The sequence below is a fragment of the Salmo salar genome, chromosome ssa22, assembly GCF_905237065.1.
Source record: "Salmo salar chromosome ssa22, Ssal_v3.1, whole genome shotgun sequence".
Lineage (NCBI taxonomy): Eukaryota > Metazoa > Chordata > Actinopteri > Salmoniformes > Salmonidae > Salmo > Salmo salar.
This window is the reverse complement of record NC_059463.1, coordinates 23,382,501-23,407,759: the sequence shown is the minus strand read 5'-3', so window position 1 is coordinate 23,407,759 and position 25,259 is coordinate 23,382,501. Positions and strand designations below refer to the sequence as shown.

General features: G+C 44.1%; 4 protein-coding genes across 5 annotated transcripts in view; 2 read left to right on the top strand and 2 right to left on the bottom strand.

Moving 5' to 3' along the window:
- Window positions 1-1,612, top strand: part of igsf21a (immunoglobin superfamily, member 21a) — a 265,550-nt gene extending 263,938 nt beyond the window's left edge. For both annotated transcript variants that reach the window (XM_014166637.2, XM_014166636.2), the window contains exon 10: window positions 1,116-1,612. In XM_014166637.2, coding sequence (XP_014022112.1) covers window positions 1,116-1,198 — 83 coding nt within the window. In that variant the 3' untranslated portion in view covers window positions 1,199-1,612. The remainder of the gene's footprint in view (window positions 1-1,115) is intronic.
- Window positions 1,613-8,024: 6,412 nt separating this feature from the next.
- Window positions 8,025-11,596, top strand: LOC106582980 (kelch domain-containing protein 7A-like). Its single transcript, XM_014166639.2, has one exon. The coding sequence runs from the start codon at window positions 8,154-8,156 to the stop codon at window positions 10,530-10,532; it is 2,379 nt and encodes a 792-aa protein (XP_014022114.1). The 5' UTR covers window positions 8,025-8,153; the 3' UTR covers window positions 10,533-11,596.
- A 959-nt stretch (window positions 11,597-12,555) lies between these two features.
- Window positions 12,556-16,130, bottom strand: LOC106582982 (uncharacterized protein C1orf158). The gene is made up of 3 exons (XM_045705629.1): window positions 15,811-16,130; window positions 13,594-13,700; window positions 12,556-13,383 (listed from the first exon to the last, which is right to left on the bottom strand). Exons 1-3 carry the CDS (start codon window positions 15,890-15,892, stop codon window positions 13,141-13,143), a joined length of 432 nt encoding a protein of 143 aa, XP_045561585.1. The 5' UTR covers window positions 15,893-16,130; the 3' UTR covers window positions 12,556-13,140.
- Window positions 16,131-16,350: 220 nt separating this feature from the next.
- Window positions 16,351-25,259, bottom strand: part of aadacl4 (arylacetamide deacetylase-like 4) — a 10,556-nt gene continuing 1,647 nt past the window's right edge. The window contains exons 2-4 of the mRNA XM_014166641.2: window positions 22,607-22,832; window positions 17,365-17,428; window positions 16,351-17,238 (exon numbers count right to left, since the gene is read on the bottom strand). Coding sequence (XP_014022116.1) covers window positions 16,449-17,238; window positions 17,365-17,428; window positions 22,607-22,832 — 1,080 coding nt within the window. The 3' untranslated portion in view covers window positions 16,351-16,448. The remainder of the gene's footprint in view (window positions 17,239-17,364; window positions 17,429-22,606; window positions 22,833-25,259) is intronic.

Here is a 25,259-nt window from a genome sequence, read left to right as displayed (position 1 = left end):
GTCTGTCATTCTATCATCAACACAATTCCGCCAAAAAGATAAGAACAGTTGAACCAGAAATCTCTCCCCCCTATGTTCAGATACAATACTCCTTCAGTCACTATCCACTTTTATACATTTGTGAGAACTGTGAGATTAGGGTTGTTTCTTTTCACACTGTGGGGCCTCATTTGCAGCGCCTCCAATTATCATATGTTAGAATGAGGGATTGTCAGAAAAAAGCGCAGAGGGATATGAGGGTTCTCTTTCTCAGTCTCTCTCTCTCTGCTGCTTTGCTTGCCATATCTTACGGATGTAAATTTGAATATGCAAATGATCCGGCAGGAGCAGGTTTGCCACAGCAAGGACAGAATCAGGTCAGCGTGGAAGGCACCGATCGCGGAGTGAGGCGCAGATATGCCTCGCATGCAAGTCAAATCGGTGTAGAACATGGCCCCGAGAGGTCGCCGCACACGTGTCTGATCGCTCAGTGGCTGATCTGCCAACTCCTCCCTCTGTGTGTGTGGGAAGTCCACCCTATCTGTCAGTCAGCACAGAGGCCACAGCAGAGAACAGCAACAAACCACATACCTTTTAAGGGACGCCATCCATCTCTGTCAGAGTTTCAACCCTCTCGCTGTCCTAACAAATGTTTTAGAATATTGATGATAATGGAAATTAACTGAGGTATAGAGACGCAAGGGAAGTGGGGCAGTGGCCCGTAGTAGTTGTTTATTGCAATCCTACTTAAACAAGCGGAAAGCGTAAGGCTATTACAATTGTAGTTCTAGAAGGAAAATCATGTTTAGCATCATTAACATCAGTGGAGAATGTGGTTAAGTTGACATAAAAGCAAAGAGCCTGGATTTCCAATTGCCCTTGATTTGAAAGGCTTTACCGGGACATAATATCTGACCTGATCTTCTCTGGCAGTACATGATTTGGTTGCATTCATTTTTATTACGTAGAAAGGAAATTATGACCTGACCAAAAACTAACTGACCAATCAGTGTTTTTATTGAGATTAAAGTCTGTTTTGTCTTCTTTTTTTAAAAAGTTTTTTTGTGTGTGTGTGTGACTGGCAATTATAAATAGTGATTGTATCTGACTCTTCTCTCTTTTTCTGGCCCTTGCAGATGGAGCCCCTCGCGTGGATGTAGTCGGACTAATATGGATGGTGCTGTCCCTGGCCCTCACAGTGACTGTGGAACTGACGTGAACCCTCCCAGCCAACACACACTCTGTACACACACACAATACACACACAACACACAGTAGACCCACAGAGACACACACACACACACAAACAATCCCAAGCCTTTCCAACACACATACACACACCGCATACACATACCACAAGCCCAAAACACCACAACACCACAAACAAACACACATACAACCACACCACACAGTCCTGCAAGCCTTTTCCAGTCATCCAACTGGCCCTCCATGCATCAGTCTTTCAGGAACCAGTGCCACCACCCGATGGGCCTCCACTCTGTTTTTGAAATGAAATAATAACAAAGATTATAATATAAAGAAAACAACTTACTGAACATGAGAATAACCACTTCCAGTATACCCCTCCCCCGACCACACCTTCTTTTTGTTTCTTGTCACACCTCTGCCTGTTGATCAATAAAATGAGTTGTTAAAAAAGGAAAATAAAAAGCATTTGGGTTTGTTTTGATATGTTCAAATGTTGCAACGGTGAAGAGAAAGACACTGAACCGATCAGTGGGAGGGCCAACCAGTTGTCCCATTCACTGGGCTGCGTTGTACCCAGTCTTTAAGCTACACATAAACAACTGGGAACAAATGTGAACGCTCAATGAGCACATTCTTTTTTATCACTATACAGGTATTTCTTTTCTGTATGGCTTGGAATGTACAAGAGGACTAAACGCAAAGAGAAAATGGAAAATCTCCTTTTTGAGTGTATTTTGTGTACATCTGTGTAAATATTGAAGATAATCAAAGAGGTTTTATGGGTTCAGGTTAGGATTGGTTGGTGAAGAGCTGGGAGGGTTTGCAGCAGCTCACAGCCTTTGTTTGTATTTTCTCATCCTTTATCGCTGTTTCAAGAGATAATCCTATAGGCTGTCAGGACAGAATAGTTTACAGCCTTCTGATTCCATTCATTCAGTCTCTACATCTGTGTGACAAGTTTGAAAATGAGGACAGAAAAAACAATGCAAATATCCTACATTATGTCTGCCGTTTTGGATTTGTAGTGCATGTGACGTTTGACAATTCTTTCTCCTTTTCGTGTTTTGCAGTGGTCAACACTGCATCTCATTGTCACTGGCCTGTAAATCCAGTTATTTACTTGTTACATACTTAAGTGACATTGCATTATGTACAATATGTAACTCTTCCCCCTGACATCTAGTAGGATCATGTTAGCCACCATTTCAGGAAGATGCTCACCTGAAGCAGAGTGCTAACAGGGTTGTTGCATTTGTTTCATATCACCTGTATTAAAATGGAGAGATTATCAAATAATCTGGCTTGACTTTACTTCTACAACCTAAGGGTGTTTTAAATGGCATACATTAAAACTACCTTACTCTCTTTACTATGGAAGATAGATAGGCCTACTTAATAATGCATTTGATCACATCTTGGATAACAGGTTAATATACATACATGACCTTTAGAATAATCTTATTCCAATATATGAGGAAGAATGAAGAATCTATGCAAATGTTCTCTCAACACATCAACTATGAGTTTCTCTACTTTGGGGCCATGGCAAAGTGTATATGGAGGTATTTGGCAGGAATATTTGATGATCTTTCCAGAGGTCATTCCCCCCCCCCCAGATTATCCCTTGGGCCTTTTCTTTACAGAAGATCTACAATAAAACTGCCAAATATTTCAAGATTTGGATGCCCTTCACAATAACTTTTCAACTATGGCCTCTGAATAAGTCCAGTTTCTGGAAATAATTAGGTTGGAATATACAGTATTCTGACACTGACATTAACCGCTTTATGCTGATCTGGATACAGTGGGGTCCACAATTATTGACACCCTCATAAAAATGAGCCAAAAATGACTGTATAAAATAAATAATTCATATACAGAGCTAATCTATATATACCAAAGTATGACCAAAAATCGAGCACACGGCCAAGACAAAGACAAACATTGGCAGTAGAATGGCCTTACTGAAGAGCTCAGTAACTTTCAATCGTCTGTCCTCGGTTGCAACATTCACAACTGAGTTTCGAACTGCCTCCGGAAGCAACGTCAGCACAAGAACTGTTTGGCGGGAGCTTCATGAAATGGGTTTCTATGGCCGAGCAGCCGCACACAAGCCTAAGATCGCCATGCACAATGTCAAGCGTTGGCTGGGGTGGTGTAAAGCTTGCCGCCATTGGACTCTGGAGCAGTGGAAACGTGTTCTCTGGAGTTATGAATCACAGTTCACCATCTGGCAGTCTGACAGACGAATCTGGGTTTGGCAGATGCTAGGAGAACGCTACCTGCCCAAATGTATAGTGCCAACTGTCAGGTTTGGTGGAGGAGGAATACTGATCTGGTGCTGTTTTTCATGGGTCGGGCTAGGCCTCTTAGTTCCAGTGAAGGGAAATCTTAAAGCTACAGCATACAATGACATTCTAGATGATTCTGTGCTTGGGGAAGGCCCTTTCCTGTTTCAGCATGACAAAGCCCCATGTAACAAAGCGAGGTCCATACACATTTTTTATGTTTTTATTTTTTTATTTCACCTTTATTTAACCAGGTAGGCAAGTTGAGAACAAGTTCTCATTTACAATTGCGACCAAGATAAAGCAAAGCAGTTCGACACATACAACAACACAGAGTTACACATGGAGTAAAACAAATATACAGTCAATAATACAATAGAAAAATAAGTCTATATACAATGTGAGCAAATGAGGTGAGATAAGGGAGGTAAAGGCAAAAAAGGCCATGGTGGCAAAGTAAATACAATATAGCAAGTAAAACACCGGAATGGTAGATTTGTAGTGGAAGAAAGTGCAAAGTAGAGATAGAAATAATGGGGTGCAAAGGAGCTAAATAAATAAAGAAATAAATACAGTAGGGGAAGTGGTAGTTGTTTAGGCTAAATTATAGATGGGCTATGTACAGGTGCAGTGATCGGTGAGCTGCTCTGACAGCTGGTGCTTAAAGATAGTAAGGGAAATAAGTGTTTCCAGTTTCAGAGATTTTTTGTAGTTCATTCCAGTCATTGGCAGCAGAGAACTGGAAGGAGAGACGGCCAAAGGAGGAATTGGCTTTGGGGGTGACCAGAGAGATATACCTGCTGGAGCGCGTGCTACAGGAGGGTGCTGCTATGGTGACCAGTGAGCTGAGATATGGGGGGACTTTACCTAGCAGGGTCTTGTAGATGACCTGGAGCCAGTGGGTTTGGCGATGAGTATGAAGCAAGGGCCAGCCAACAGGTCGCAGTGGTGGGTAGTATATGGGGCTTTGGTGACAAAACGGATGGCACTGTGATAGACTGCATCCAGTTTATTGAGTAGGGTATTGGAGGCTATTTTGTAAATGACATCGCCGAAGTCGAGGATCGGTAGGATGGTCAGTTTTACGAGGGTATGTTTGGCAGCATGAGTGAAGGATGCTTTGTTGCGAAAGAGGAAGCCAATTCTAGATTCAACTTTGGATTGGAGATGTTTGATGTGAGTCTGGAAGGAGAGTTTACAGTCTAACCAGACACCTAGGTATTTGTAGTTGTCCACATATTCTAAGTCAGAACCGTCCAGAGTAGTGATGCTGGACGGGCGGCCAGGTGCGGGCAGCGATCGGTTGAAGAGCATGCATTTAGTTTTACTTGTATTTGTATGAATTTGTACTTGTATGAACTGGAATGCCGACTGCGAGCCAGGCCTAGTCGCCCAACACCATGCCTGACCTCACTAATGCTCTTGTGGCTTAATAGAAGCAAGTCCCGCAGCAATGTTTTAACATCTAGTGGAAATCTTTCCCAGAAGAGTGGAGGCTGTTATAGCAGCAAAAGGGGGACCAACTCCATGTTAATGCCCATGATTTTGGCACGAGATGTTTAAAAGCAGGTGTCCACATACTTTTGGTCATGTAGTCTATACTGTTTTCTCAAAATAATTGTGAAATTATATTATTTTATAGCGATAGAATTGCTCAGAGAAAGATATTTTGTTTAACAAGTTAAACGTATTTTTCTCAAGAAAAGCCTTCCTTGTAGCTCAGTTGGTAGAGCATGGTGTTTGCAACGCCAGGGTTGTGGTTTTGATTCCCATGGGGGGGCCAGCACAGAAAAAAGAAAAGAAAAGGTATGAAATTAAATGTATGCATTCACTACTGTAAGTTGCTCTGGATAAGAGTGTCTGCTAAATGACAAAAATGTAAATGTAAGGTAGGGGTCAAAATTATTGAACACCCCTGTTTTCAATACCTTTCATTACCTCACCTTGCACTGAGCCTTTTTCTAAAATATTTTATGAGTTGGAGAACACATTGGGAGGGATCTTACACCATTCCTCCATACAGAAACATTCCAGTTCTGTGATATCCTTTGTCTGCGCTTATGGAAAGCACTCTTCAATGCAAACCACAGGTTTTCAATGGGTTTCAAGTCTGGAGACTGAGATGCAAATTATTTTGTGACCAATTAACCATTTCTTTGTGGATTTTGATGTGTGATTGGGGTTATTGTCTTGCTGGAAGATCCACTGGCAGAAGCAACCAGGTTTATGGCTAACTTACAAAAAGTACGGCCTTCAATGAAAAAGGATCTTCATTGAAGGCCATCCATGATAAAAGAGACAGTAGACCAAATTAAAGCACATCACATTGAATTATGAAAACTGTTTCACATCCCAGCTCTGTAGTATGTAGTTGTGCTGTGTTCACATTATTTGAAGGGCATGCATATCTGGTTGCCAATGTAATCATGCTTGTGAAGTATGCAATAAAAGTTTTTCATGAGTACATCATAGTGCTTTTTCAAAGGGGTTCAGACCAAATGAAATGAGTATGGTAAATATATTTGCTTGAATTACATATACACATCAATTGCTTTGTTTGTTCATACTTCAGTGCTAAACTTGTAATCAGAATTACCTTAAGGTTATTTCGTCCTCTGCTAGTCATGTAGCCACAGAGTTCACTTCCCCATATCCTCCCTTTCATGATCTTAATCTATTACACAATTCACCCATCCTCCAAGAATAACGCTTGCAGTAGTATGGTTCACCTCAAATAGTTACGGCTGTTTAAACTGTTTACATTTCCCATTTCCTGTCCACATGATATCACAGGAGGGGTAGAGGTGAAAGTGTCTCCGCACAACACTGCACATGCTGGCAATCATTTTGTTCTGCAGTGGTCCTGAATGGTACACCTGAGACAGCGGAGGCAGTGAGGAGACGGAGCTGCTTTTGTGGCACACCAGTGAATTATTCACGACTAACCGTGCCTGCTGAATCCAGATCCCTTTACGGGCCTCTGGAAACTATGCTATCAGATGGCCAAATAGTGTCTATGTCACCGAGGACACTGTTCAAATGGCTACCTGAGTGACACATCTCCCTGAGTGTCACTGCATCGCTGCTGGACCAGCTCTTTGTTGTGACCCTGGCCTCAGTCAAGCGTTATCAGCAACACAAATTCAAATTTGACAGCTCAACTGCAGTGACTGAGCGACAGGACTCCAGCGTGACAGAGATGTATGTGTGTATGCCCATTCAGTCTATAAATATGAATGATATTGTCAGACTCATGCAGTCAACACTCCTTTTTGGCATGGAGGCTCAGACGGTTGTCTGACTGCATCCCTCTTCCATGATACAATACGCGTTCATCGGAGTGTGATAGAAATTACAACATCATTAATACTTTAACACAGTCATTTTGTTCTAAACTAAAAGTCTATGCTTAAATTAACAAAGTATGGTCACACTTTATTTGGATAGTCCGAATTTTCCATATGTAGATGCTCTACAGATTGTCTTACTATCAACAAACTATCTGTTGATAAGCAACTGTTTGCTAAGGTTACGGTTAGGGTTAGGTTTAGAATAAAAGTTAGGGTTAGGGTAAAGTTTAGGGTTAGGATAAGGGTTAGTAGATAGTTATTTGAAATGTTGCTGATACTCTGTAGAGCATCTACACTCTTAGAAAAAAGGGTTCCAAAAGGGTTCTTCGGCTGTCCCCATAGGAGAACCCTTCATGGTTCCAAGGAGAAACCTTTTTGGTTCCAGGTAGAACCATTTTTGGTTCCATGTAGAACCTTCTCTAGAAAGGGTTCTACATGGAACCCAGAAGTGTTCTACCTGGAACCAAAAGTGTTCTACCTGCAACCAAAAAGTGTTCTTTGAAGAGATATCCTGTGGGGAGAGCAGAAGAACCCTTTTAGGTTCTAGATAGCACCTTTATTTCTAAGAGTGTACAGATGGACTATCCAAATAAAGTGTTACCAAATGTATAGTTACATTTTATATGAACACCACCCCTGGTCTCTTTTCCCTCTGTAGCTGAGCCAAAACCAATGTGTTGTATAGTGTGTGTTGCATAGTGAGAGACATTTGCTATTGGCTTTTGCTATTGGCCTTTGCCTGTGCAAACAACTGTATCCTGGTAATTATGGCCTCAAATGCCTCCAATCAGCCTTTCGCACGCCTTAGTCAAACCCTGTTCTCAGCAGATAGCAACCAGCCATGTGTTTAACTGGAGAGGGAGTGTGATATATCAATAGAGACATATGATCCAGGCCACTTCTACACATAATGCAAACATTAGGCTAAACAGCACAAATAGTCTGAATCCATGTGGTGATATACAGTAGTTTCCAAGTTGTTAAAACACTTAAATACTCACTCAGTAAACAACATCATAAACTCATCTTGTGTTGAGTCAAAAAATATCCTGGTATGAATATGTTATTTTCTACATAGTGAAAGACAAAGCAAACATGATCACCTGCTGCAAGTAGAACGTGACCGCTGCCCCACCCCTCCAGTGAGGGATGCAAATAGTGTTGCTGCAGGTATCAGTTTACATGTTGTCCAGAGAGAGGAGAGAGAACAGACATAGTCATCAGATCTCTGCAGCACGCAGGGTGCCGGCTACCATTGGCTAAGATGCACTGAAAAGAAATACCCAGACAAAAAGGTTGTTAAACTTGGCAACTCGTCCGTTTATATATGCCCTTAGCAGACCTGCTGGGTGTCCAGTTTGACATGCACCTGCTGGGGAGGCTGACGTGTTCCGTGGCCGCTGTGCTGCTCATCTCCTGGGTTTACAGATTCTACAGCTCCAGGGGTACAGCAGCTAAACCCCAGCTCTGTGTGAGGCCTCCTTCAGACTTGCCCACTGAAGCACCCAATGGAATCTGTCGGAACTGCAAGATGGAACTGCGGCCTCAAAGCACAGCCAAACATGACTCCAGCAACGATGGGGACAAACAGCCTGGCCACTCACAGATTAGCCCTGTGAGCGATGACCTGACACCTGACAACACCAATACAGGGACAGGGGAAGGAGAATTGCCCCAGACTAAAGATGTTTGCCGGCTCGCAAACACTGAAAAAATGGTTACGCCGCAGGATGGATCAAATGTAGAAGACAACAGATTGGAGTTGGAGGGAGAAGTCCCTGTGTTTGTTGAGGAGGCTGAGATAGATATCCCCATGTTTGTTGAAGAGGCTGAGATTAAGATCAGAAATTGTAAGTTTGGATCCACCTTGAAACTCCCTTATCGTAATAACAGTGGTCTGGCCAGCCAATCAGGCCGTCTGTCCCCTTGCTTTCTGCAGAGGCTGGACGGGAGTGTGGGGGTGGGTGTGGGCAGGGAACTGAGGCAAGACCTGGGGCTGCATGGGGCCTACTCCACCTTCCTCTCAAAGGCTGAGATCACAGTGGAGGATGCCAACCTCGTGATGGAGGGACCTGGGAAGCAGAGCGTTGTGCGAGGAAAGATTTATGAATACTATGTGGAATCTTCCTCGCACTCCATCACAGACCCCATATTAGGTCTGTTTGAGGGGAATTCACTGGACTCACAGTCGGTGGAGTTTGGAAGATGTGGCAGCAGCCTCACTGAGCTTCCCTTGTCCCTGAGCCCCATCATCATGCGTGAACTGGTTCAGAGGCCGTTCTCCCCAGTTAGTTCAGAGCCCACATCTCCCAATAAGCAAGCACTCATACGCAAGGACAGCTACCTCACAGCATCTGAAAATTCAGAGCTCCAGATCCCCTCTCTGACACACAGAGCCTCAACCCCACTGAGGCCCCACTCTCGGTCCTCTTCATCAGGGGATCCCAGCCCTGTCAGCCCACTCAGTCCTACCACAGACAACAGGCACCCCAGTGCATGGGAGGAGCACAGCCTAGAAACCATAGCTGGGGCCAAATGTATAAATCTGCCTCCAGAAAACATGGGAAGCTCAGAGTTGGAGATCTTTAAGGCCAAGTTTGATTTGGACAACTGCATGGAGGTGGAGCTGTCTAAGAAGCATGGACAGGCCCCTCTGCAGCAGTCAGCTCTTAGAGTGATGTCTGACAACTACCTCCAGATCCTCAGGGACCCAGGTCTGTATGGGAGGCTGAGAGCAGGCGATCAGGATGAGATCCAGAAACAGCGTATGAGAGGAAGGCAGTTCCTAATGGCAGGCAACATGGGCCCTCAGGACTGGGTGGGGAGTAGTCCTCAAGGGACAAAAAGGGAGCAGGGAGTCACCAACATACCATGTAGTGGTCTCTACTATTATGATGATTATAAAGACAGCTGGCACCCACTGTGTCCCATCCCTCAGGAAGTAATCTCCAAAGGCTGTGCCATGTGCACTATGGACAACTACTTATTTGTAGCAGTGGGGGGCTGCCAGCAGGGCGCAGATAGAGAGATGAAACCTTCCAAGAGAGTGTTCTGCTACAACCCCGTAACATCAATTTGGAAAGAGATCAGTCCTATGAACGAGTCCAGGCCCCACTGCAAACTGGCAGCCCTGCAGGGCTACATCTATGCAATCGGAGGGGAGTGTCTGTCTACCGTAGAGCGCTATGACCCCCGCTCTGACAGATGGACTTTTGTGGCCCCACTGCCCAATGACACATTTGCTGTGGTCCATCATGTCACAGTGTGCAATGGGGAGCTCTTTGTTCTAGGAGGAACACTGCGATACACAATGTTGCGTTACAACCCAAATATCAACGTGTGGAGGAAAAGCTCAATAACGGGCAGTAAAGAGAGGACCACCGAGATAGTGGGAGTGAGGAACTTCCTATATCGCTTTGATGTCAGCCCGCAGCTAGGCATCAGTGTGTACCGCTACCACACTGTGGCACGACTATGGTACGAGTGCTGCACCAAACGCCTTGACCAATGCCCTGCCTTCCAGTGTGTCGCCTTGGATGACACCATCTACTGCATGAGCCACCAGTTCACCATGAGCTTCTTGGCTGATGAGATCTCTCCAAGATTTGTAGCAGATGATTTGAGTGTCCTCTCTGGAGCCAAGGGCATCCTTTTCCCGTTTGTCCTCTCACTTCCTGATACGAAGGCTCTCCAGACTAATGTGTAACCAGGAATGCTTCTCCTCAGCACAGACAAGGACAGAGCAGTGAGGGAGTATCTAATTTACTTATGCACCAAGGCCATTTTTCAGAGCTGAGTGTATGCTACTGAGAAGCACAGCTGTCTTAATCAGAGGCAATGAAAGTAAAATATTAACGTCATTAATGGTAATTCGATTACTGCTTGTTTAGATATATTCAGGGTACACTGCCATAGAAATTCTATGTATTTGTGAAGGTGTTTTGTTCTTTTAATTTTCCTCCTGCCTTGCACTACATTACTCCTAAATCATGCAAGATGTGCACTTTCTCCCCTGTAATAATTCATAAAAAATTCTTAAGTTAATTCACTCTAGCCATAATGCTTTGGAGCAGTGGGGTAATATAGTAATAATCAATCACAGTTGGTTACTGTATAGGGAACAAATATTACTCACACAGAGGACTGGACTCAATACAATTATCCACATGTGATCTATAAATATGACATGATGTAAAAGGTTGTGACTTACAGCATAATGTATGTGAGCTTCAATAAACAAAAGTAATTGCTACTTTTGAATCTCTTCCAAGATTGGAGCATAGTATACGCCTGATTTCTGCTGTTGTTTTCAACATTGTTGATATAAGGATAGCACTGAACCATGTTCAGTTATTCATGTACCAAAATAACGAATGACTGTAATGAAAGTACAAATATTTATCCTTACATTTGTACAGTATTAATCAACAGAAGAAAGAAATATGCAGATTTCAATGAAGGTTACTTATCTAAGCAGTCATACAACTCTGTTGAAAAAAAAAGAACTGAAAGCATTTTGCGCAACAATGTGCTAGCTATTATGTCATGTGGTTAAACATTATTAAAATGAAATTCATTTTCTTTCCAAACAGTGAAGATTTCCAATGATAAGTCATCAACAATCTAACAAACAGAGCTCTGCTGTGTGATGTGTTGTTTCTGACAGCAGACTTCATCAATGCATTTGTAGGATAGATGTGACTGTTAATGGATGTGTTGCGTAATTTCATCGACAATATACATATTTGAATTAAAGTATAATTCTTTGTTCATTTTTTATCAAGCTGTTTGTTCTTACAAAGAGCAATCATAGACTAAGAACAACAGTAAGTGATACAGCACCCTCGTCTGGAATTTCAGTTTGTGACATGCCGCTATAGCGCCATCATGTGGTTTGGTCTATATATATATATATATATATATATATATATATATATATATATATATATATATATATATATATATATATATATATATATATATATATATATATATATATATATATATATATATATATGTGTGTGTGTGTGTGTGTGTGTGTGTGTGTGTGTGTACACTGTATATATAGACTGTATATATAGACTCTGTGTCTGAATAACTAAACATGAAAGTGTAATTTGCACTGTGTATAGCATAACCAATAACACATAACCTACCCTTCTTCTGACTCACACAAAATCAGCAGTGCACTTAAGTATTGAGATGAGTAACAGAGAGGCAGGCAAAGGGCTTCAGCTGCACTGGCTGAGGCAGCAGCAGAAGAGAGACGCAGATGGTTGACCATCAAACATAAGCATCTTTGATTCCTCCTAATTAAACACTTTGATTCCCTGTAATTAAACACCTAATGGAATGGTCCCCTTAGAGTTCCCCTTACATGACTCATGGCTCCTGATTTGAATGAATACCCAAGTCAGCTCTGACATCAACACTTTCTTTGATTTCAAAGTACCTAGGGTAGGGCACTACTAACAGCCCTTTGAGTAGCAAATATTAGATAAGTGTGAAGAAAAATAATTTACATGTGATTATCCTAAATTATCAGATGATTTGCGGACTCTCCATCCCTCCCTCTCCTGCATATACACACACACACACACACACACACACACACACACACACACACACACACACACACACACACACACACACACACACACACACACACACACACACACACACACACACACACACACACACACACACACAGAGGAAGAGAGAGCCTAGACTTTAAGAGATTATAATGAGACTCCTGTTTAATTTTTACGTCTTTTGATTTCCCAAATGTTCTGCTCCATTAAATGTTTCATGCCTCAGACTAATAAAAAATGTAACTCTCAAACAGCACCACATTGAGTTTGGCCCCTGAGTATCTAAACAGCTTGTGAGCCTGAGCTCTGTGTCTACACCCAAGAGAGGGGAGGGAAGAGGCTGGCGGAGACCGAGCTGTCTTGGACCTGTCTACAGGACTGCTGTTTCATTTCCAGGTCCTTGTTGTTCAGATTGGCAGGATGGAGCTTGCTGGAAAGGTCACGTGGCACCCTGGCTAAGCGGGGCTGGCAGAAAGCACTTAGTGGGTGCCTCTGGTACGCTGTCCTGTACACACTTAGCGTTGAGAATGGGGACTACTGCTGGTCCAGATGAACCTGTCTATACTCCACCAGGCCAAAGTTAGTTGGAGGTAGGAGGGAGAAGGAAGGGAAGGAGAGAGAGCTCAGCTGTTACAGTGATGCAGTCATTAGTTACAATATATCTGTGACATATTTGGAATAATCAAAGGCCATTTGTTCTGCCTAAACTTTAACTGTGGAACACTACTTATTTTTTTCTTGACTTCTTTTATTTACTTGACACCAGTTTGTAATTACAGCTGACAGGATTGGATAACGGTGGTGGTCAGACTTCTCTGGCATCCTCGCCAGCCTGTCTGGATGCCAGGAGCACAATGTGGGCAGGGTGGAGGAGCCCTGGCGCCTGTACATCTCATCATAGAGGGTGACCAGGTAATGGGAGGGCAGCGTGCCGTGGTGGGAGAGAAGCAGCTTGGCAGCAACGCCCTGGAACACACCACAACACACTATTATTCTGGTCATCATGGCTTTAAAACAATAACAAGAGGGCACACTGTTTCTTTGATTGATTAGCTCATTATCTCGGGGGATGCGAATGGTCTAGGTTTGGATTTTGCTCTAACAGACTTTTAGACCCAACTTCACTAGCTTTTTGCTAATGCTAATAACATCATGATCCTGCTGTGTAAGGCTGACCTCAGCTTTCCACAGCGCCATTCGTCTCACGATGACATCTGGCCCTCTGTGGCTGGTAGTCTGCACAGTTGGTGCTGTTGGCTGTCTTACACTCTCGAGTGAACTGTCTTGGACAGACAAGGTAAATTGACAGGAAGAGGAGGAGGAGAGAGAGAGAGGAGGATGAGAAGAAGAGGGAATGCTCAGCCACTTAAGCTTGAGCCCAGCATGAGCTCAGCAAAACTCACACTTCACCATCGATCCATGGTGTTGTAAAGTATTTCTAAAGTTATCCCTCTAGTCAGATCCTGAAGCAGCAGCCCATGGCCCTGCTTGGCATCAATGCAATTAGATTGACTCTCAAGTCTCTCACACTGGGAGTCTGTGCTGATGTAGATAGCTTAAATGAAGCCCTCTAATCATTTTTGTATAGATTTGCAAACCAACTGAGAAGCAGCAGAACCCTTGGAAACCAGCCATTGAACTAGTTTGTTGAAGATCTTTGGCTACAGAAAGCAGGAGATACAGCACATTCTCACATTCAGTGCAGGTTTTTCTTGGGAGAATCTCATTTGGATAGAAAGGAAAGGCTGCTGTGCCCACACTTTGCTGTAATTAAAACTCTTGATAATGACTGTTGATGACTCTTGCCAAATGTTGCATTATTTGATGAATAATCAACATTCATCACAGGCAATGCATAATACCAACAGCAATTAATTGAAATTCGCTGAAAATCCCCAAATAAACGTTGATTATAGTAGTAGTTTATTTTAAAGGGACCATTTGCAATTTTTAAACAAATTTCAGACAGCGAATGTTTGCAACAGAGTTAGCTAAGCATAACTAATTTGCATCGGCAGTCCTAAGTTAAGTTAACTAAATAAATAAAACACATCACTCACACAGTAGTATAGTGAGATATTTAAGTGATAAATACCCAAGAAGCTGGGGTTTGGAAGATATATTGGCACGGGTGTTGTTAAGCCCTAGACGAAGTGCCGATATATCCTCCAAACACCGGCTTCAAGGGCATTATCACTTTTATACAATGGGTTACCAACCAACATATTCAAATAATGATTGACATATTTTCATTAAAAACATTATTCTGATGAATTTATTTATATTCCACAAGATTTAGTCCTGACACAAATCTAGGGTTGCTACCCAAGCCGGCAAGTCATTCATTCTATTGGTTCTGTTGCTAGAGACGCGACTCAGTCATTCAGTCTTTTTGTTCTGTATCTATGGTCGCGACCCAGTTGTTCGTTCTTAATGTTCCATTGCCATACTGGCTGTTCTTATCCCTTGCTTGCTAGCTAGCCAACTACGACTAACTTACAATCACGTCAAAAAGTGCAGCCTGAATAACAGCAAAGTAGCTGCATTTACAATTGTTTAAGATGTTTTCTAGTAACAGATTTCACCTGGCATAGAAAATTTGCTCACTCGTCAGGACACTGTTGTTCAGAGGAGATAGACAAAAACACAGCTAACACAATCACTTCAAACTGAAGCTGGAAAGACTGCAAACTGGCTGCACTTCGTATTGCTTAACGTTTTTTCAATTCATGATTTCGACTGTCTGAGAAACACTGCCTGCCTGTCTGTCTCGCCGCGACTCCGGACAGGTTCATTGCTATGGGACAGCTGGAGATCAAATTTGAATATTGAAACAATGTTGCAAATGTCGGAGGGACAGACAGCAAGGTTTATTCAAATCTCCGCTGTTGAAAACAAAATGTTAGTCTAAAAGAAATGTGAGATAATATCTAGATGTTTTTTTATAGTGGATATCAAGTTTATAAATTGCTTGGCTAAACTGATGAGACAGTGGATTGTGCACGTCATAGATTTAGCTGGTGGTAACTTGTGGAATAGACACCATCTGGAATGTGGTTTTAACCAATCAGCATTCAGGATTAAACCCACATGCATAAAACAGATTAAAACAAATACAGGAAACATAAAATAGAACAAATAATACCATATATACAGGACACTTGAAACTTGAGCGCAATAAGAATTAGTCAAAGTGTGCTGGATTGATACTCCTTGATCCACACTTTGATCTCCATGGAGAAGGATCTAAGTCACTAGTGCATAAGGTAGTGGGGAGGGAATTCCATTTCCTGATGCCTAGGGTGGAGAATGCTGACTCCCAAAAGTGTTTTTCTTCTTGAGGCATGACAGTTTCCTCTGAAAATGTAACATGTAATAGATTATAAACCCTACCTGCAGTTTCTCTTCCACCCAGTTTCCAATTTGAACTTTGTTTGCATGCCTCTGCTCTATTCTCCAGCCAGGTTGGGTCCATTTTCCTGTTTGCCCATACTGTACATGGTACTGAACATGGTGTCACATACAGCTGATCATGAACTGGTTTGGTCCTAATATCAGAGCATAGTTAGATCAAACAGAACGGATGATGGTGCATTCCTCCTGATCTTATTGTGACATAGGCACCAGACAGGAAGAGGAAGCTCTGTTGCTATGGATACAGCAAGCATTCTGTGACTGACAGACAGAATACGGGAGCAGTATTGGAGGCAAACAGAAGGCACAGGACCTGCATTATAATAAGACTTGCATGCAATACTTTAGAATGGTTCCGTATTATTAAATGTCAGAGAATTATGCAGCAGTTAGTCTATAGCTCATACATGCTATACATACTGTATATGTCTTAATTTAAAAAATAATGAATATTATTATATTTTGTGTAGAAATGAAAATGAATGCCTTAATTGATTAAAATAAGAGTAAAACATGTACTAAGCTGTGTAGGTGTTTATTTGCTTTCCCTTACTGTAAACAGAACAAAGTCACTTGCCAGATACATGAAAGAGAGATCAAACTTCAACATCCATTTCTCAAAGTGTTTTTACATAGCTTACAATACTATTTATAGCTTGTGTTGCAGACGGGAAGGTTAGCCAGCCCTTTTTGAAAAAATCCAAAAGTCCATGGAAGCCATCTGGAACATGATGCCATGTGACGTCCAGTCCCAGGTCCAACAGCCTCTTCCTGTATAGGATCCCATCATCCCTCAGCACGTCGTACTCACAGGTCAGGATAAAGGCCGGTGGGGTCAGACGGATAACAGCATCCTCCGCTAGGAGCGGCGAGACCTCCGGATCCAAACCGTCTTTGATTATGTGGTACACCTCTCCGTTGTAGTCTAAGGCTGAGTGTACCTGCTGGAGTTCGCCCCGCACCTTGCACTCAGGAGGGAGGTGTTCTGGGGAGAGCCACTCCTTGAAGGCTAGCCTCATCTCAGCAGGGATGTGGTTCCCCTCCAGCAGGTCCTGGCACACTGACGTGTCCCCGTTGAGATACTGCAGGAAGTAGAATGCCACCCGGCCACGGAACAATATGGGCACAGCATGATTCTGCTGGTACGAGGGCAGGTTGAAATCTGCCATCTGCAGAGCTGGGTAAATGAGGACCTGGGCACAGGGAGACAGCAGATGTCCATCTTTTCTCTTGGCCAGACGTTGGCATAGTGCAGCTGCCAGGTTTCCCCCAGCACTATCACCCCCGACAGCCACTCTGCCTGGGTCCACCCCGAACTCTGCCTCTGCCACAGACAGGAAGTGGCACGTTGCAGCGTCACAGTCATCCAGCTGAGTGGGGTACCGATGTTCAGGGGCAAGCCGATATCTAAAAGGCATGAGGGTAGAGAAAGGAGCAACATGTCAAGTCTTTGACAGCTTCACAGCCCTTTTCACTGCATTAATCTGCTTTGGAATCACATTTTGAGGCAGTGAGTCAGAAAGTAAAAGTTACCCAACAGAAATCACAGTGGTTTCAGCCTCCTTGGCAATGTGCCTGCAGACATCATCTGCAGTATCTAATCACAAGAAACAGAAAATGAGTTTTAGACTTAGTAAACAGAGGATGAACATTTCGCAAGACAAGCAATACTCCCAATCAGTAAGCCACGCCCGCCTGTCGGGAAAACAACATGTGGTTACCTAGGTTACCCCATTTGCTCACAGCAAAATCTTTACCTTTTTCAAACACAATTTTCTTGTTGTCTGCTTGTTTTAGTCAATTGCAAAACTACAGTTAAGAAAAGTACATGTCTAAAGATTACTTTTCCATATTGCCTACTCCCAAGCTTTCTCACTACTTCGAAGAAAGAAAAAAAAAAACTTTTCATGATGGTGCTAGCAACCATGTGAGTGAGTGCTAGCTAGCTACCAACCAGAAAATTAAGCTAGGCAAGACCAACACAAACAAACGGACTATACAGCTACAAGTAGTGAATAGAGTTACAAACCGACTAGACCAAACAAGTTAAATGTCTTACATGTCACTAAATGTTTGACACATACTTAGCTACAGTGCATTAGGAAAATATTCAGACCCTTTGACTTGTTCCACATTTTGTTACGTTACAGCCTACAGTGAGGGAAAAAAGTATTTGATCCCCTGCTAATTTTGCACATTTACCCACTGACAAAGAAATGATCAGTCAATCATTTTAATGGTAGGTTTATTTGAACAGTGAGAGACAGAATAACAACAACAAAATCCAGAAAAAACGCATGTCAAAAATGTTATAAAATGATTTGCATTTTAATGAGGGAAATAAGTATTTGACCCCTCTGCAAAACATGACTTAGTACTTGGTGGCAAAACCCAAAACAGAGGTCAGACGTTTCTTGTAGTTGGCCACCAGGTTTGCACACATCTCAAGAGGGATTTTTGTCCCACTCCTCTTTGCAGATCTTCTCCAAGTCATTAAGGTTTCAAGGCTGACATTTGGCAACTCGAACCTTCAGCTCCCTCCACAGATTTTCTATGGGATTAAGGTCTGGAGACTGGCTAGGCCACTCCAGCACCTTAATGTGCTTCTTCTTGAGCCACTTCTTTGTTGCCTTGGCCGTGTGTTTTGGGTCATTGTCATGCTGGAATATCCATCCATCCACGACCCATTTTCAATGCCCTGGCTGAGGGAAGGAGGTTCTCACCCAAGATTTGACGGTACATGGCCCTGTCCATCGTCCCTTTGATGCGGTGAAGTTGTCCTGTCCCCTTAGCAGAAAAACACCTCCAAAGCATAATGTTTCCACCTCCATGTTTGACAGTGGGGATGGTGTTCTTGGGGTCATAGGCAGCATTCCTCCTCCTCCAAACACTGCGAGTTGAGTTGATGCCAAAGAGCTCCATTTTGGTCTCATCTGACCACAACACTTTCACCCAGTTGTCCTCTGAACCATTCAGATGTTCATTGGCAAACTTCAGACGGGCATGTATATATGCTTTCTTGAGCAGGGGGATCTTGCGGGCGCTGCAGGATTTCAGTCCTTCACGGCGTAGTGTGTTACCAATTATTTTCTTGGTGACTATGGTCCCAGCTGCCTTGAGATCAGATCATTGACAAGATCCTCCCGTGTTGTTCTGAGCTGATTCCTCACCGTTCTCATGATCATTGCAACTCCACGGGGTGAGATCTTGCATGGAGCCCCAGGCCGAGGGAGATTGACAGTTCTTTTGTGTTTCTTCCATTTGCGAATAATCGCACCAACTGTTGTCACCTTCTCACCAAGCTGCTTGGCGATGGTCTTGTAGCCCATTCCAGCCTTGTGTAGGTGTACAATCTTGTCCCTGACATCCTTGGAGAGCTCTTTGGTCTTGGCCATGGTGGAGAGTTTGGAATCTGATTGATTGCTTCTGTGGACAGGAGTCTTTTATACAGGTAACAAGCTGAGATTAGGAGCACTCCCTTTAAGAGTGTGCTCCTAATCTCAGCTCGTTACCTGTATAAAAGACAACTGGGAGCCAGAAATCTTTCTGATTGAGAGGGGGTCAAATACTTATTTCCCTCATTAAAATGCAAACCAATTTATAACATGATTTTCTGGATTTTTTTGTTGTTATTCTGTCTCTCACTGTTCAAATAAACCTACCATTAAAATTATAGACTGATCATTTCCTTGTCAGTGGGCAAACGTACATGTCCCGGCTGTTTAAAGGATCGGACCAAAGCGCAGAATGGTTGTAGTTCCACATATTTATTATTAGAGAGAGAAATAACACTACTCAAAAATTAACAACCCACAAACACAACTTGAAAACCCCCTACTTAAACATGATCTCCAATTAGAGACAACGAGGACCGGCTGCCTCTAATTGGAGATCATCCCAACAACCCCAAAAAAGACATAGAAACCTAGAAAACCCACATAGAAACAGATAAAAAAGAAAACCACCCAAATACACCCCCTGTCACGCCCTGACCCCTCTACTCTAGAAAATGACATCTTACAAGGGTCAGGACGTGACAGTACCCCCCCAAAGGTGCAGACTCCGAATGCAAAAAAAACAACAACAAAAAACAACCACAAAACACAAAGGGAGGGTAGGGAGGTTGACAAATGTCTATGACGGCTCTAGTGCTAAACCCAGAACCTTACTATCCCGCCGATCCTCCAGCAGCGGAGGTGGCTCCGGTTCAGGGCGTAACCCCCATTCCGCCCGCAGATCCCTCCGCTTCTGTAACACCGGACCGTGGATCGTTATCGGAGGAATCGGACTGTAGATCATTACCGGAAGCTCTGTGCTGCAGACTGCCACTGGAGGATCTGGGCTACAGACCGCAGCTGGAGGTTCTGGGCTGCAGGCCGCCGCTGGAAGGTCTGGGCTGCAGGCCGCCGCTGGAGGTTCTGGGCTGCAGGCCGCCACTGGAGGTTCTGGGCTGCAGGCCTCCGCTGGAGGTTCTGGGCTGCAAGGCCGCCGCTGAAGTCTCTGGGCTGCAGACCGCCGCTGAAGGCTCTGGGCTGCAGACCGCCGATGAAGGCTCTGGGCTGTAGACCGCCGCTGAAGGCTCCGGGCTGCAGACCGCCGCTGAAGGCTCCGGGCTGCAGACCGTCGCTGAAAACTCCGGATTGGGGAGCGTCGCTGGAGGCTCCAGACTGGGGAGCGTCGCTGGAGGCTCCGGACTGGGGAGCGTCGCTGAAGGATCCGAACTGGGGAGCGTGGATGGAGGCTCCGGACTGGGATGCGTCGCTGGAGGCTCCGGAATGAGGAGCGTCGCTGGAGGCTCCGGACTGAGGAGCGTTGCTGGAGGCTCCGGACTGGGGAGCGTCGCTGGAGGCTCCGGACTGGGGAGTGTCGCTGGAGGCTCCGGACTGGGATCCGTCTCAGTAGGTTCCGGACTGTAGGCCGTCTCAGTAGGTTCCGGACTGTAGGCCGTCTCAGTAGGTTCTGGACTGTAGGCCGTCTCAGTAGGTTCCGGACTGAAAAATGTCGCCGGAAGCTCTGGATGGGGACTATCGCCGGAAGCTCTGGATGGGGAACTGTCACCGGAAGCTCTGGACGGGGAACTGTTGCCGGAAGCTCTGGACGGGGAACTGTCGCCAGAAGCTCTGGACTGTGAATGCGCACTGGAATCCTGATGCGTGGGACTGGCAAGGCTGGCGCCAGACTGGTAACACACACCTCAGGACGAGTGCAGGGGGCAGGAACAGGACACTCTGGACTGGGCATGCGCACTGGAGGTCTGATGCGTGAGACTGGCCTAGGGGGCGCCAGACTGGTAACACGCACCTCAGGACGAGTGCAGGGAGCAGGAACAGGACACTCCGGACTGGGCATGCGCACTGGAGGTCTGATGCGTGGGACTGGCCTAGGTGGCGCCAGACTGGTAACACGCACCTCAGGGCGAGTGCGGGAAGGAGGCACAGGACATACTGGGCTATGGAGGCGAACTGGAGACCAGGAATGCTGAGCAGGCCTACTCCTTCCTGGCTGAATGCCAATCTTAGCCCGACACCAGTGAGGAGCTTGCACCGAGCGCACCGGGCTGTGAGTGCGTATGGGCGATATAGTGCACATCACACCATAACCCAGTGCTCGTTCAGTCACTCGCTCCTCAGCACGCCCACGCCGCAGCGCTCTCAACGCCAGCACCTCTCTCCGGAATCTTGCGTCAAACTCTGTGCTCGACTCCCTGACTGGCTCCGGTTCACTCCTCAGCTCTCCACGGTAAGCACGGGAAGTTGGCTCAGGTCTCACCCCTGACATTGCCAAACTCCCCGTATGCCCCCCCAAAAAAATGTTTTGGGGGGCTGCCTCTCACTCTTGCCTCTTGGTGGATATAGCGCCTCGTAGTATCGTCGCTCCATTTTTGCTGCCTCAATTTCCTCCCTCGGGAGGCGATACTCCCCAGCCTGACTCCAAGGTCCTTTCCCATCCAAAATCTCCTCCCAAGTCCATTCTTCCAGCTGATCCGTACCACGCTGCTTGGTCCTTTTGTGGTGGGTTGTTCTGTCACGGCTGTTTAAAGGATCGGATCAAAGCGCAGAATGGTTGTAGTTCCACATATTTATTATTACCGTGAAACGTTTGCAATACACCAATAACTTGAAACAACAAAACAACAAACCGTGACGCAGAGAGAAATAACACTACTCAAAAATGAACAACCCACAAACACAAGTGGAAAAACCCCCTACTTAAATATGATCTCCAATTAGAGACAACGAGGACCGGCTGCCTCTAATTGGAGATCATCCCAACAACCCCAACAAAGAAATAGAAACCTCGAAAACCCACATAGAAACAGATAACAAGAAAACCAGCCAAAAACACCCCCTGTCACGCCCTGACCACTCTACTCTAGAAAATTACATCTTACAAGGGTCAGGACGTGACAGTACAAAATCAGCAGGGGATCAAATACTTTTTTCCCTCACTGTAGCCTACTTGGACACCGGCTCCCCACAATTTCCCACAACACAGGGCTCTTCTCACAGGCTTTATTTCCGTATGTGGGAGCATTGCGAACCAGATGTTGGGATTATTGACCCGATTACATGTAAATTGCATAACACAGCAGCTTTTCGTCATCTTTTGGTACAGTATTTCTTTATAACAAAACAATCAACAACGAAGTTGGCTCTTTTACACTGGGGTCAATGGGAAATAATGTGTGGGCGTGGTCGAGGGGAATTCCTTATTATTACGTGAATATCGACTTGGAGTATATCATCTAGACATTATTTTTGTCTTATCATATTACCCAAACTGCCCAACACCCATCCTCCTCCATGGAAATACACCAGGCCCCTCCTCAGGCCCAGTGAGCCAGTCGTGGGCTCATACACTCTGACTGGCACCTCAGAGAAGGTCAGGTCTTTCACACGTAGGCCTGGGGGAACTGGTCTTATATGGACCAGGAACCGTCTTCTGAACCACCTGGTGAACCTGACCTGATGACACAGACCCAGACGGTCCAGGATGCGGCCCTGACAAGACAGAGAAGGGGGGGTGGCATATCTTATTAAAGGACTAACACATTGTATGCAGCTTTATTCAGGTGGCTTAGCCTATAGCCTATCTTAGAAATAGGGTCAACACGAACCATTGTGAGCTGGAATATTTTTCAATTTCAACAATATAGCTTTTCTTGTTACTTGCACATTAAACTACAATGAATGCAACAGCTCAGTTAATTTTAAGGAGCCTCTTCACACTTACTAAACGTTGGAGAAATACGGTCTGTGACTCAAATGTAAACTTGGATACTTGCTACGTCTCGACCACTACCCCCAGAGGTTGCGCACAACACTCATCCGACAGTTGCCCACCTTGATGCAGTGCAGTGTATACAGAATTGTCTCGATGAGACAACACTCCTACTGTATATACAGTACTTTTTCCTAATATTTTAGACTTATTTTGAGTTTTTACCTGAAATTGCAGTAACAGCCTGTTACTTTCTGAAATATTGACAGTAGCTGCCGGCTGCACTGAGCCACGAAAAAAATGGAAGCCCATCCCCAACATATATATAACTGTGTTGGATCATACAAATAGGATATGTTTTTTCATTTGTAACGTTGTGTGGTGATTTCAGAGGTGGCATCACAGGTCCCAGAGTAGTGGGGGGGGGGGGTTGTTTTCATGGGTCACAGATTTTTCTTCTGATTTGGTAGTAGGCTAATTTAACCAACTCCGGACCATAGTTGTAGAGTATGACATAGTCATAAGAATGTTTTTAAAGTTTCATATGGGCAATGATGGGACCAGATCATTGTTCTAATCAGGTCATACAGTAAAAAAAATCCTGGCTCTCGGGAGGATGAAAACATTCACATTTTCTCAGAACACAAATAAGTGGGCCTATTTTAGGCTATAAATACATAGTTTAGGCTATAAAAACATGATGTTACATTTCAGGTCCAGATGGGATCAGAGCGCATAGGCTTCTCTAGGCTACCTGCAGCTGTGGTTATCAGTAGGCTATCGCTGATCAGACTGAAGCACAGACTAATTGTGCATGTTGACAAATCATGCGGCATGATATGTCAACAATCATATGGCTTCCATATAAAACAGCTCTTCACAGTGAATTCACTTATACCCACATTTTCAGTTGCAAATGGATTTCACCACGTAAGGATTTGCATGATGTTGATAAAAATTAAGCCTGGTTTACGTTTAGATTACATTTTAGTAATTTTGTTGTAACATTGTAAGGTAGGTCTACTGTACTTTTACATTCTCATGAGCGGGTTAATTGTTCATTTTTGATAAGTTAACGGTACTGAAGACATCCATTATAGCAATTCTGTGCTTTTGTCTTGAAGCTAAAGTGTAGCCTACAGACAAGAAAATAAATCCTGTAATTGTCTGCACATACATGCTTGTGAATTGTTGCATTATTCAAGAGTGTAATATGTTTTGGTTGCATTATTCAATAGTGTAATATGTTATAAAAGAAAAGTTTCTGTCAATGTTGAATTGTGCTTACTGTGATATTTGCGGTCAATTTGAGCTGAGGACTAAGAATGTCTGTTGCCAGCCACAATGAAACGTAAGGCAAGGATGTAATGTGAATTGAAAAGTAGAATTCTCTTTCGCCACCCCGCTCCTCAGGCTCGCCTTCATATCTCGTAGTGGGAATAGGGCCATAATGACACCATGACACAGTTAAGGTTTTACCAGTAGGTGGACTTTGTATTGACTCCAATAGAGTGGCAAGGAGGAGGAGGAGCTCTGTGGACCATTAGTGTCCGGAAGTAATTTAGCCATTCATTGTAGCTATTGGCACTCTGTAGAGTTGCTATGAGAATATGAAGGTTCAGAACTTTTGTGAAACATCACAGCACAGTGGAAAAATATAGGGCAGCTAGAGATAGATTGGAGGGGTTGAGAGTAGCTGAAGGATGGGACTAAAAACAAACAAAAACGAACTAATGTATACTGTGTCTGTATTATTGTTGTCCATTAGCTACTCCAATTTGGGTAGGGGTGGTAGGGTTAGGGGAAAATAATAAAGAACGAAAATATTTGAAATACATATATACCGAACAAAAATATAAACACAACATGCAGCAATTTCAAAGAAGATAACTGAGTTACAGTTCATAGAAGGAAATCAATCAATTTAAATAAATTAATTAGGCCCTAATTTATGGATTTCACATGACTGGTCAGGGGCACAGCCATGGGTGGGCCTGGGAGGGCATAGGCCCACCCACTGGGGAGACTGGCCAAGCCAATCAGAATGAGTTATTCCCCACAAAAGGGCTTTATTACATACATAAATACTCCTGAGCACCCCCACCCCCCGATATATGATCCCGCAGGTGAAGAAGCCATGAAGGTCTTGGGCTTGCATGGTTACTCATGGTCTGCAGTTATGAGGCTGGTTGGATGTACTGCCAAAT

Bases quoted from the DNA above. Each gene is read 5' to 3' on its own strand.
- LOC106582980 (XM_014166639.2), top strand. From the start codon at position 8,154: ATGCCCTTAGCAGACCTGCTGGGTGTCCAGTTTGACATGCACCTGCTG.
- LOC106582982 (XM_045705629.1), bottom strand. From the start codon at position 15,892: ATGGACCCAACCTGGCTGGAGAATAGAGCAGAGGCATGCAAACAAAGT. The intron at 13,701-15,810 runs GTAGGGTTTATA...TGTCTGTCCAAG, and splicing joins GGGTGGAAGAGAAACTGCAG to ACAGTTCACTCGAGAGTGTA. The intron at 13,384-13,593 runs GTCAGCCTTACA...GGTGTGTTCCAG, and splicing joins TGGCGCTGTGGAAAGCTGAG to GGCGTTGCTGCCAAGCTGCT.